The 10,897-nt window shown below is 65.6% G+C and overlaps 2 protein-coding genes across 2 annotated transcripts; both read right to left on the bottom strand.

Annotated features, from left to right (window-relative positions):
* Nucleotides 1-6,647: 6,647 nt before the first annotated feature.
* SELENOH (selenoprotein H) lies at nucleotides 6,648-7,959 on the bottom strand. Its single transcript, XM_074841957.1, has 5 exons — nucleotides 7,834-7,959; nucleotides 7,342-7,491; nucleotides 7,109-7,254; nucleotides 6,920-7,033; nucleotides 6,648-6,846 (listed from the first exon to the last, which is right to left on the bottom strand). The coding sequence occupies exons 2-4, from the start codon at nucleotides 7,488-7,490 to the stop codon at nucleotides 6,933-6,935; spliced, it is 396 nt and encodes a 131-aa protein (XP_074698058.1). The 5' UTR covers nucleotide 7,491; nucleotides 7,834-7,959; the 3' UTR covers nucleotides 6,648-6,846; nucleotides 6,920-6,932.
* A 272-nt stretch (nucleotides 7,960-8,231) lies between these two features.
* On the bottom strand, nucleotides 8,232-10,769 carry TMX2 (thioredoxin related transmembrane protein 2). The gene is made up of 8 exons (XM_074842614.1): nucleotides 10,529-10,769; nucleotides 9,985-10,045; nucleotides 9,713-9,826; nucleotides 9,301-9,377; nucleotides 9,118-9,224; nucleotides 8,951-9,016; nucleotides 8,711-8,840; nucleotides 8,232-8,598 (listed from the first exon to the last, which is right to left on the bottom strand). The coding sequence occupies exons 1-8, from the start codon at nucleotides 10,715-10,717 to the stop codon at nucleotides 8,470-8,472; spliced, it is 873 nt and encodes a 290-aa protein (XP_074698715.1). The 5' UTR covers nucleotides 10,718-10,769; the 3' UTR covers nucleotides 8,232-8,469.
* Between the last annotated feature and the right edge of the window lie 128 nt (nucleotides 10,770-10,897).

The raw sequence follows: 10,897 nt of genomic DNA, 5'->3' as shown, positions 1-10,897 counted from the left end.
TTTCAATCAGCCCAGAAATTTAACAGCCTTCAAAGCCTTCAGTTTCTTCAAAGATGAAAGGTGGCGTTGCGAACACGTGTCTGCCGGCTCCGAGTTGGAGCTGGAGTCAGACCTCTCGGAAGCCGGGCGAGCTCCTCCTGTCCCGAGGGCTGCGGGATGGAACTGGACGGGGTCTGTCAGCGCGCTGTCAGCCCCGCTCCCGGCTCAGCCTGCGCGGCCGCTGCCGGAACACCCAGCGGCGCACGGTTACTGCGGGAGGCGGGCTGAACCCCGATGCTCCGGCTCCGGCTCACCCAGCAGCACATCGCGCTCTTGTTTGGAGAGAACTGCTGTGCCGGAGGCGTCGTCCCACTGCTTCCTGGGAAGCAGAGATGTGTTACCAGCATGGGAGAATTTGCCCTTTTACAGCAATTACGTGCAATAACATCTTGCGCTCCCCTTTCATCCATCCTACAGCGCTGCTGATGCCTTATCCAGATGAGACGCCCAGAAAACGCAGCTGCCACCGGAACAGAGCAAGACGACTTGTTTACAGGACAGATCAGTGCTCCCAGCGGCGGAGGGCAGGAGGAAGGGGAGGCTGCTGTCTCCACGTCCAGCGCAGGCGGTTCAGAGAGGTGGCCTGCATTGTTCTCCACCAGGATAATGAGGCACTTCCGCAGCCCCTTTCCTATGGGAATCCCGACAGGTTGTTGTCTTCCCCCTGCACGAGGGGAAGTGTGGCACCAGTGGGGTGAAATGGCTCATCCATCGGACAAGGGCAGGAGGGAAGCTGGGGCTGCCGGAACCCTTCAGCCCTAATTCAGACGCCAGGCGACAAGGCGAGTCCACAGTCCACCCTGAGACCTTTCCGGAGCCACGTCTGGCAGCTCCACGTGCTCAGCATGGCACCAAGTCAGAGGAAAGCTGGTACCTGTCCCCGCCTGCTCCTGTTGGGCCTGGCTCTCCTCTGCCTGCAGACCGGCCCACGTTCACCTTTGACACCTGACCCGGCCGCATCCCATCGTGCCCTTGGACTGTCAAATTCCTGCTACATCTGTTGCTCGAACATGCAAATGATGAAACATGCACAGAAATCTCCTTCCCTCCCAGCCCTACAATGATCCATCGCTACCCACAGTCTCTGCTTCTTCCTCTCTCCAGCTCCAGCTCTTTTCCCAGCCATGCCCCTCTGCCTCCGTCCTTCCCTCTGCGGCAGCCGCAGCAAGGTACGAGGTACCTCTCAAGAACAGGGAAACAGAGGCAGCTCCTGCACTGCAAAGGGGACGCTGCTGGAAAACAATCGTGGCTGTGAGATCCAAGATGATAATTTCCTTTCTCTTAAAGAAACCAGCTCAGAATCTGCTGATTTGAGGGCTTGGGAGACACCGGGAGGAGAGGACTTCTCCTGTGGGGAGGCTTCTCTTCCTATCAACTGCCGCTGGAGCCTGGATAACCAGCGCATGTTTAGGCTACCTCCGGGCTGAGCCACCTTCCCTTCCCCTCCCCAGTGAATCCCACCAGGAGATAAACCTGGCGTGACATTCCCGATCCACTGAGTCACCCAGGGCTGTGCCCAGCCACCCGCCAAGGACAGGCGCCGGAGTCCTGGCCTCAGCAAGGCAAGGGCTGTGCCGCAGGTAGCCGGCTCCTGAGCGCCTGAAGGTGGACAGAAACATTCACAGTCTTACACGTTTTGCTGGCGTGGCGGCAAGAGCTACAGTCACATATTTTTAGCCAGAAAATTCTGTCACCAAATACAGACATTGGTGTCTAAAGAAAGGGATCAATGGGACAAAAGGGTGTCGGTGCTTTTCCCAGTGTAGATTATTTGGGTTTGGGTACTCATAAAAGTACACTCCTAAAAGGCCTCTTTTGTGTATCTACAATGGGAGTGTTTGCTGGTATTGCCAGAGCATTTATCAGTAAATTTTAAGGGCAGACAAGGGTATTGGTGAGGAGGGAGAGGCGGCACCGCAGCTGCTGGGGGTGCAGCAGAGGACTGGGCTTTGCGTGACAGGGATTAGTGCTGTCGCCTCTGTGAAATACTAAAACCGTCTCAAAGCGGAGGGCCTGTCGCCTGTGGTGGCCCGGGGTCGCGTGTGGCTGCCTGAAAGCGGCTCTGTGAGCAGGACAGCGAGCCCTCGGGCAGTGCTGAGCCTGACTCAGAGAGCCCACCCCACCCCGGGCCTGCAGGCTTGCCCCAGCCCGGGGCCCGCCGCCCGCTCTGCCCCTGCCGCGCTTCCTGCGGCGTTCACCCTGCCAATGCCGCCGCCGGGCCCCGCTCCCACTCGCTGCCACGGGACACACCATGCGACAGCTCCGGCCCTGGCTGTAGGGCCGCTGCTGCAGGACATGGGGATCTCTTTGCCCATGGTGGGCCCATGAGGCAGAGGAGTATCTGTGCCACGTTTCACCTCAAAAACACTTTCCACGGGCCACGGAGCCTTGTGCGGCAAGGGTGGACTCTGCCCTTTCACAGGAGGACGCGTGGGAGCTGTTCTGCACAGTGTGAGCACAACTAACGTGGCTGGAGCTGAGGGACTTTGTCCCTCCTGTCATCTGCCACCTGAGGAGCCCACGGGGCCTCCAAAGTTCTCCCCTCACTCGAGGCTGCAGCGGCCAGCTCTCTGCTCCTCCTGCGGACAGAAGAGCCGCCGGTAGCCCCGAGTGTGTCTCAGGACAGGGACAGACAAGGGTTGCTCACCCTTTTATCTCCCCTGCCTCTGGAATGGCCTCGGGAGTGGGAAGAGGGACACAGCAGGACACAAGGAGGAGGGAAGAGCCCAGCCGTGCCTCGGCATCCTCCCTGGGGTGGACGAGCAAATGCGGCTCATTCCGCCACAGCCGGTGAACGCCTCGGCCTCTGCTCCTGGCCCGGTAGGGGATTTCTCAAGCCACATGAAAGGGAGGAGACTCCAGGCACTTCTCCCCTCCTGACGACTGGTGTTCTTGGCAAAGCAGGCAAAGCGAGGGCAGCTCTTCCATCTCCCTTTGCAGCAGGGCTGTGCAGGCACCAGGCGAGCTTGGATGAGGGGAGCGAGTCCTGTCCCCGAGCCAGGACCAAAGATTTGCGCTTCTCCAGTCCTCGGGACGTTGCCTCACCTGCTGATCATGAGGGGAAGTCCTCTGATGCCAGTGCCTTGGGATTTCGTAATTTCACTTCACACTGGCTCTGTGTCTTTCCCTTGACATCTCTGCCCTGGTTGGCTCCCCCGGCTGGGAAGTGATTTCCAGTGCTGATGTCCCCCACTTGCAGGCTCCCTGTCAGAGCATCCGCTTGCACCTCGGCCTTGGATGGAGAGGGAGGGGTTTTCCTCTTAGCTTTGCTTCTGATCCCCACTCAGCAAACTCCCCCTCTCCCTGCTCTGCTGTCTCAGCGTGGTTGGGGCACAACACAAAATACTACGCAGCAGCAGAGAAGTCCAGACGTTTTGCTGGGTCCTGGGGCCAGTTCTGACTCTTCTGTCGGGTTGCGGAGGTCTTCTCTGGAGGTGAAGGTGCTTCCCATGGGGAGTTTTCCAGGGATGCGACCAAGGGTGCAGGGGTCGACGTGGGCCCACAGGCAGATCACCAGGCTGGGGATGGATTTAAAAACATGAGGCAGCGGTAGCCGGGCTCTGAAAGCGGCAGGCAGGCGCCTCAATCAGTATCTGGATCCATCCGCTCCTGGTGAATTCAAGCTTCCCAAGTGACAGCTCCAATCATTGTAATTCTGAAAGATTGCAAGGAGGGGGAGGAAACATCTCTATTTTTCTTCTATTTTTATGAGCATATGATAGCACTTTGATATGAAATTACTTGTTTTGCTGTATCCCTTGGTATTTACGGCCAGACTCCAAGCCACCCGAGGTCAGTGGAAAGACTGCCACTAACCTCAGCAGCCGCTGGCCCAGACCCATCATCAGGCACTTTCCTTCTTGGTCTGCATCCATTGTGCATGCAGAAAAAATGGAGAAAAAAACCAAACACCCTCACATGTCAAACCAGATGAAAATCCATCTGCAAAGCCACAGAAAATATCAGGGGATGGTACCGCCTTTGAAAACTTTGTAGGTTTAAAATCTACGGCGTCATTTAGACTCCTATTCTTCTGCAGCTCTTGAAATTTCCTCCCACTCTGGTTGTTTGTAAGAACTGCTAGTATCTCCGGGCAATCGGGCTGGGATTATTATAATTGTTGTTCATGTGTGTGGAGTGACTGACGCAGATGTTTTTACAATGGATGCTTTATAAAATGACAAAATACTTTCAAACTAAGTAGGCAGCGTCGTTTGCATGAAGGACTGCTTCCAAAATACCCTCCATCAATCTTCCCCTTCAGAAGCCCGCTGCCTGTGTGGGTGCCCCGCTCCTCCCAAGGGGCGTCAGCGAGCCGCAAAAACGCCATTTCTCACACACAAGGCCGCGATAGATTTTGGAAATCCAAAACAAGGCCCGTTGCAGGGCTCCGAACTAATGAACTCCAGTGCCACCCTGCCAGGAAGAGCTGCTCTGCAGACAGCACGCTCCCCAGTTACTCATCTGGTGTGCTTCAGCGCCATAGTGACAGTGACCACCACGACACGGAGCTCTTACCTCACATCATGGCTCGGCTGCCGTGCCCGTACCGCTGCAGAAGCGAGGGCGAAGCCTGGGACAGGGTGGGCCGTCCCCCTGCTTGTCTCCTTGCACCCCTGCCCCGGGGGCGCTGGCCGGGCGGGCACAGACCAGCCCGCAGCAGGGCTCCATCCCGCCACCTCGCCGGCTCCAAAGCCCAGGGGCTGCGTTTGGCAAAACCCCACGGGGAACGCCATTTTGCAACAGACCACGAGCTTTAGTCTCCAGGCCTGTGCAGAGGCACCGCGGCTCGAGGGCTGAGGGAAATGGCCGGGAAGGCCGTGGCGGTGGAGGTCCGGCAGCCAGCCCTCACCCCCACAGCGCTCTGCCGCCGCCATGGCGGGTGATCCACCTCCCCTCAGCCACCCCGCCGTCCTCACGGCCTTCCCGCCGCAGCCCCAGCCGCGCCGCCATTGGCGGGAGGGGCGCGATTGGCTGATGGGGCGGGCCAATGGCGGGGCGGGGCGGGGCGAGCCGCCGGGCCACGTGAGGCGGCGGGCGCGAGGCCGCGGCCCCTTCCCGTGCGGTGCCGGTGCCCGGCCTCTGGGCGGCAGCCTCCACCCCCCCCACCCCCGCCATCTCCACGCCGGCAGGTACGCGGGGGCCAGGGGCCTGCGGCCTCGCCCCAGGCCGGGGACAGGCCGAGGGCGCCAAACCCGCCCTTTTTCCCCCAAAAACCGCCGTGGCTGGCGCCCCCTGGTGGCCGAGCGGAGCCGCAGGAACACGTGGGGTGTCGCACGGCCCGTGGGGCCCGGCGCGGCCTTTGCAGCGGCGCTGGACGGACCCGCGGGCCCCACCGCGGCCCAGCCCCAAACCCCCCGGGCCATGCCGAGGCGGGGGCGGCGGGAGCTGATCCCCGTGTCCCCGCAGGGTGCCATGGGGTCGCCGTCGCGCACCCGGAGGCTGCTCTACCGCAGCACCCGCATGCTCCGGACGGCCTTCCAGCACCTCCACCAGCAGCAGCAGCGAGATGATGTCTTCTGCGACGTGGTCCTGCAGGCCGAAGGTGAGCGGGCAGCCTGGCCCCCCCAGCTGCTCAGGGACCGGCGGGCAGGGTCCCTGCAGCCCCCCAGGGAGGATCAGGGAGAGCAGCGGGCAGCGGTGGGGGGCTGCAGGGCAGTGACAGATGCTACTGCTTTTCAGGTGAGGCGGTGGTGGCCCACTGCTGCGTCCTCTCAGTCTGCAGCCCCTTCTTCATGGAGCAGCTGGGCCGGGAGCTGCCCCCCCGGGGTCACAGGGTGGTGCTGGAGCTGAGGGGGGTGAAGATTGGGGTGCTGCGCAAACTGGTGGGCTTTCTCTACACAGCCGAGCTGGAGGCCACGCAGGAGGAGGTGCAGGAGGTGCTGGCAGCTGCCCGCCGCCTCCGCATCACCGAGCTTGAGTCACTGCAGCTCTGGGGGGGACGCCTGGTGAGGCCAGGACCCCAGCGGCACCTCAACCGCTCCTGCCTGCAGCCCCCCCAGCATGGCTCCCCCCTGGCGGCGGCTGGCGGGGCTGAGCCCGGCCGTGCTGGTGTCCTCCCCGGGAGCACCGGGGAACCCCCGCTGGGGCAGCCACACTCTCTGGGGACCACGTGCTCCAGCCCCCTGAGGCGGGTGAAGCTGCGGAAGGTGGAGAAGGCGGGGTGCTGGGAGGTGGTGAGGGAGAAGCAGTCCCCCACCGCGCCTGGCGCTAGGGGTGTGGCGGAACCGCGGCCCCCCCGAGATGGGGGCGCACTGGGGCAAGTGCGCAGGGGCTCCCCGCGCTGGGCGGCCCGGAGGAAGCACGGCCGGGTGCCGCCCACACCCCAGCACAGCTGCGGGCAGGTGGTACCCCCGGGAAACCCCCCAGGTGACCCCAAGGAGGAGGAGGTGGATGTGGGGTCGGTGGAGCCGTGCCTGCCCCCCGGCACCGTCTGCGTCTGGCCTTGCCCCTCATCTGAGTCAGATGAGGAGGAGGTGGACGTTCTCACCTAGGGGGCCGGCTCTGCCCCCCTGCGCTCAGGGCAATGCTGGCAGGGCTGCCCTCACCCCAGGCGGAGGGGCTGCACCAGCCCCAGGCCGAGTGGTGTTGAAATAAAGCGCTGGAACTGGCAGAGCTGCGCTGTGGGGCTGCCGAGCTTTATTGGGGAACAACGGGGGCACAGGGGGGGATGCGGGGGGAGCTGGGGGGTCCGGCTGCTGGCGGCCGAGCTGCAGCATCGGAGACGGGACTGGGGCTGGCGGGTGCCCCCCACTTCATCTCGCCTCTTCATGGACGCTTGTGCCGCGGGTGCCGGTCCCGGCTTGGCTGTGGGGAGAGGGTGGTTGGCGTGTGGTCCCCATCCCGTCCCCATCCCTATCCTGTCCCCGTCCCCGCTCACCCGGCTGCCGCCTCTACGCCAAACTGCTCTTCAGGGCTTCCACCACGGCCTCCGGTTGGGGGAACTTGAGCTTGCGGGGGGGACCCTTCCCAATGCCGCTCCACAGCTCCACGGCTGGGGAGGGCAAGGCGGGTAAGGTCAGGGGTGCCGGGGAGCCCCCCGCCGCCCCCCCTTACCCCCCCCACTCACTGCTGCCGTCCTCCTTCACCAGGGACACCTCGAAGCTGTTCCTGCGCGGCTGCCGGGGGTTGATGTCCACGGGGAGGTGGGCCACGGCCCCGCGCAGGGCCTCGCTCACCGCCGCCGCGTTGCGCCCGAACACTCGTCAGCTCTTGCTGGGGCGACACGGCGGGGTCAGCACCCCCGTGGGGGCGCCCCAAGGACACCCCCCCCCCGCCCCGTTGGCACTCGGGCCGGCTCACCAGTGCTCGATGACGACGCGGGGGCCGGTGCCCCCCGGGCTGCTGTCGCCCTGGGCACGGGCCCGTTTCTGCGGGGCTCCGGCCGGCTCCGGTGCCTCGGTCGCCGGCGGCTGCTGCTGGGCCCCGCGCTTCCTCCCGCGGGGAGCCATCCTGGGGAGAGCCGCGGGGCGGGGGGGGGACTGGGCAAGGGCGGGGGGGCACCCCGGGGTCCCGCAGTGGGAAGCGGGAAGGCGGGGACCCGGGGGTGCCGCTATCGGGGGCGGGGGGCGAAAGGGGGGTCCCCGCAGGGATCCTGCTGGGGGGGGGGGGTCAGGAAGGGCGCGTTCCCGGGGATCCCCCAGGGGCGGGAAAGGGGGGGTCCCCCACTGGGATTCTGCGATGGAGGGCGGGAAGGGGGGGGTCCCCAGGAATCCCGCCGCGGTGTGCGGGTGGGAAAGGGGGTCCCGGGTCCCGCCACCGGGGGATGGAGCCCCCGGCCGCGCCTTCTCCTACCTGCCGCGCCGACCACGTGCCGGGGGCGCCCCGCCGGACTCCGCCACTCGGGCCCCCGGGGGGGGGGGGTGGCGGAGGTGGAAAGGGGCAATCGGGGCTGAACGGCGCTCCGGAGCCCGCGGGCCGGGCCGCGCTAACACCCCGCTGCTCCCCGCGGGACCCCCCGGCCCTTCCCGGGTCAGCGATGGGGGGGGGCCCGGCCCGCGCTAACAACCCCCCCGCCGCTGAGTCAGTGGTTCCGCCCGCGCGCCCGCCGCTCCCCCTCCCCACCGTGCAGCCAATGGCAGGGCGGCGCCTTCGCGGAGGCCCCGCCTCCGGCGGTAAGCCCCGCCCCCAGACAGGCCTCGGGTCCCCCGCGCCAGCCCACGGACACGGACACGGACACGGACACGGACACGGACACGGACACGGACCGTTTATTGTCAGCGATGAGGATGAGCGTTAACCGAGGGCCGGGTCTGTCCCGCGGCCCTGCCTGTCCCTGCCCGCAGCGGGTCCCACCCCACGGGGCGGGGGGGCTCCCTTGGGGCTCAGCCGGGACCTTCCCCCGCCCAGCGCGGGCCCAGGCAGGGCCCGTGGGGCCGGTGTCACGCGGGTGACAGTGACACGGTGAGGGGTGACAGCGCGGGGCAGCGTCTACTTGTCCTTCTTGGTCTCCCCGTCGGGGCGGCCGGGGGGCTCCTCAGGCCCCTCCTCCCGTGGCTTCGCCTGTTTCTTGGCCTTCTGGTAGAGCTCGTTAAGGTTGAACTCCCGGATCACGTTCTCCTGCGGCCGAGAGGCAGCGTCAGCACCCCCGGGGCCCCCCGCAACCCCCCGACCCTTCCCCGGGCCCCGGCTGGCTGCCAAGCCCCATCCTGCCCCCGGGGCTGGACCCCACCTCGGAGAAGGTCCAGGACACGGCCCGGCCCTTCTTGTCGATCTGGGGCCGGCGCATGGTCTCTGTCCCGCCCTGGAAGAGGATGAGGGTGGGCAGCTGCTTGGTGAGGGGCGAGGTGCTGACCTTGTACCTGTGGCAGGAGGGGGAGAGGCCGGCGGTGACCCCCAGGCGGGCAGAGGGGGCTGGGGGCTCCCAGGGACCCTGCCCTGGCACTGCTGCCCAGGCCGCCTGCCCCCAGACCTGGTGCTGACGTCCGTGTACCGACCGACATCCACCTTCCCGAAGTGCAGCCCCGAGCAGTTGTACCTGGGGAGGACGGGGACACGTGGCTGTGAGTGCCGTGGGCAACTGCAGGGGCTGGGCACGAGCCCCGCGACTCGCCGAGGCCCCCGGCCAGCGCCACTCACTTGAGAGAGAGGTCAGCGAAGATGGGGGCAAAGGACTGGCACTCGCTGGACCAGTTGGCGAAGAACTCAACGATCCAGGTCACCCGCTTGTCCCGGTCCAGCTCCTCCTGCCACAGGGGCGCAGGGCTCAGTGCAGGACAGCAGGCAGAGCCCCCCGACACCCCCCCGGGAAGGGATACTCACATCTATGGTCTTGTCACTGAAATACTTGATGTACTCAGGGCCCATGTAGAGGGGGGGCTTGCAGGTCATCAGGAACACTGCAACAACAGTGCCCCTGAGCCCCCCAGAGCAGCCCAGGGGAACCAAGGCAGAGCGAGCTCTGGGGCAGACAGATGTCCCCCTCGAGGTGCTTCCTGAGCCACCCCCTCGCCCACCGCTGCCCCCGAGACCACAGAGACTCCTCCTCACACCTGCATCCTCCTCCACCAACAAAGGCCACAGGCCAACCCCATGGCGAGAGCGAGCTCTGGCCCTTCCAGCCAGGCAGCGTGGGCAGGCAGGGACAGCAGGTGCTGAGGGCAGGCCAAGCCATGCCAAAGGGGCACCACCGCTGCCCCCCCCAGTGCCGCGGGCTCCCCCCGGCACGGCTCACCTATGCAGAGCGTGAGGTAGAGGAGGCCCATGCGGATGTCAAGGCGGAAGAAGAGGATGGCGTTTGCCACTTTGCTGAACATGAAGATGTTCCCGATGTGCTGCTCCACGGTGACTGGGGAAGGAAGAGAGGGATAGAAGATGGGGCCAGATGCCCCCAGAGGACCAGGGGGGATCCTGAGGGGATCCCAACCCATCCAGCTCTTTGGGGGAGGACCCATAAGCAGCCCCACAGCCCCCCACACCTGCCCCACAGCACAGGCTCTGACTTACTGGAGCGTCGGTTCTTCATCATCACTATAGCGCTGAGGAACATGAGGATCTCCACCTCCCGCTGTGACAGGAGAGACAGCGTGAGCAGGAGGCACCCATGGGACCCTGCTGCCGCCCAGTGCTGCAGAGCCTGGGAGTGGCCACCAGCACGGCTGCAGCCGCACCACCCTCCCGCAGTCAGGCTGCTCCTGGCCCAGCCTGGCACGGGGACGAGCGGCCGTGCCAGGCCCTGCTGGCCCCAAGTCCCTGCCAGCTCCCTGCCTCCTGAAGCTGCTCCCTCCCGAATCCTGAGGGGCAGACAGCAAGGCGAGGGGGTGCCCCTGCCATGATGGGCGCAGCCTCCCATCCCCTCCCGCCTCAGCAGTGGGACGGCACCGGCAGAGCAACGCCAGTGGCTGCTGCACTTCCCCGCTCCCTCAGCTGGGCCGGGGATTCAGGGGCGCGCGGACTGGGGCGGGCGGCAGACCCGGGGGTTGGGCTGTAGGGGTGGGAGGGCACCCAGGCCCGGGGGGTGCGAGCCGAGGGCAGGGCCGTGCCGCCTCACCCAGTCGAAGTCGCAGGGGTTGCCGTCCTCCCGCTGGGACGGCAGGCCTTGGCAGAGCGGCGGGACCTTGCGGACGAGCAGGAAGGCAGTGGCGAGCAGGGCGGAGAGCGGGTAGTAGGGACGCGCCAGCCAGCGGCACAGCCCCGGCACCGAGTACAGCAGCGCCAGCAGCGGCGCTAGCACCGCCATCTTCCCCTCCGCTCTCCCGGCCGCCGTACAGCCGCCACGCGCCTATTGGGTCGCTCTCCTGCTCGTCTGTGGGAGGCGGGACTTCTTCCACGCTAGCCAATAGCGAGCGACGCTATCAAGCACGGCCCATGCCCCGGCGGGCCAATGAGGTGGGAAGAGAGAAGCGGCCAATCAGAAGGC

This window comes from Strix aluco, chromosome 16, assembly GCF_031877795.1.
Source record: "Strix aluco isolate bStrAlu1 chromosome 16, bStrAlu1.hap1, whole genome shotgun sequence".
NCBI classification, from domain to species: Eukaryota; Metazoa; Chordata; class Aves; order Strigiformes; family Strigidae; genus Strix; species Strix aluco.
Note: the sequence above shows the minus strand (reverse complement) of the source record. Positions and strands in the feature narration are given on the sequence as shown.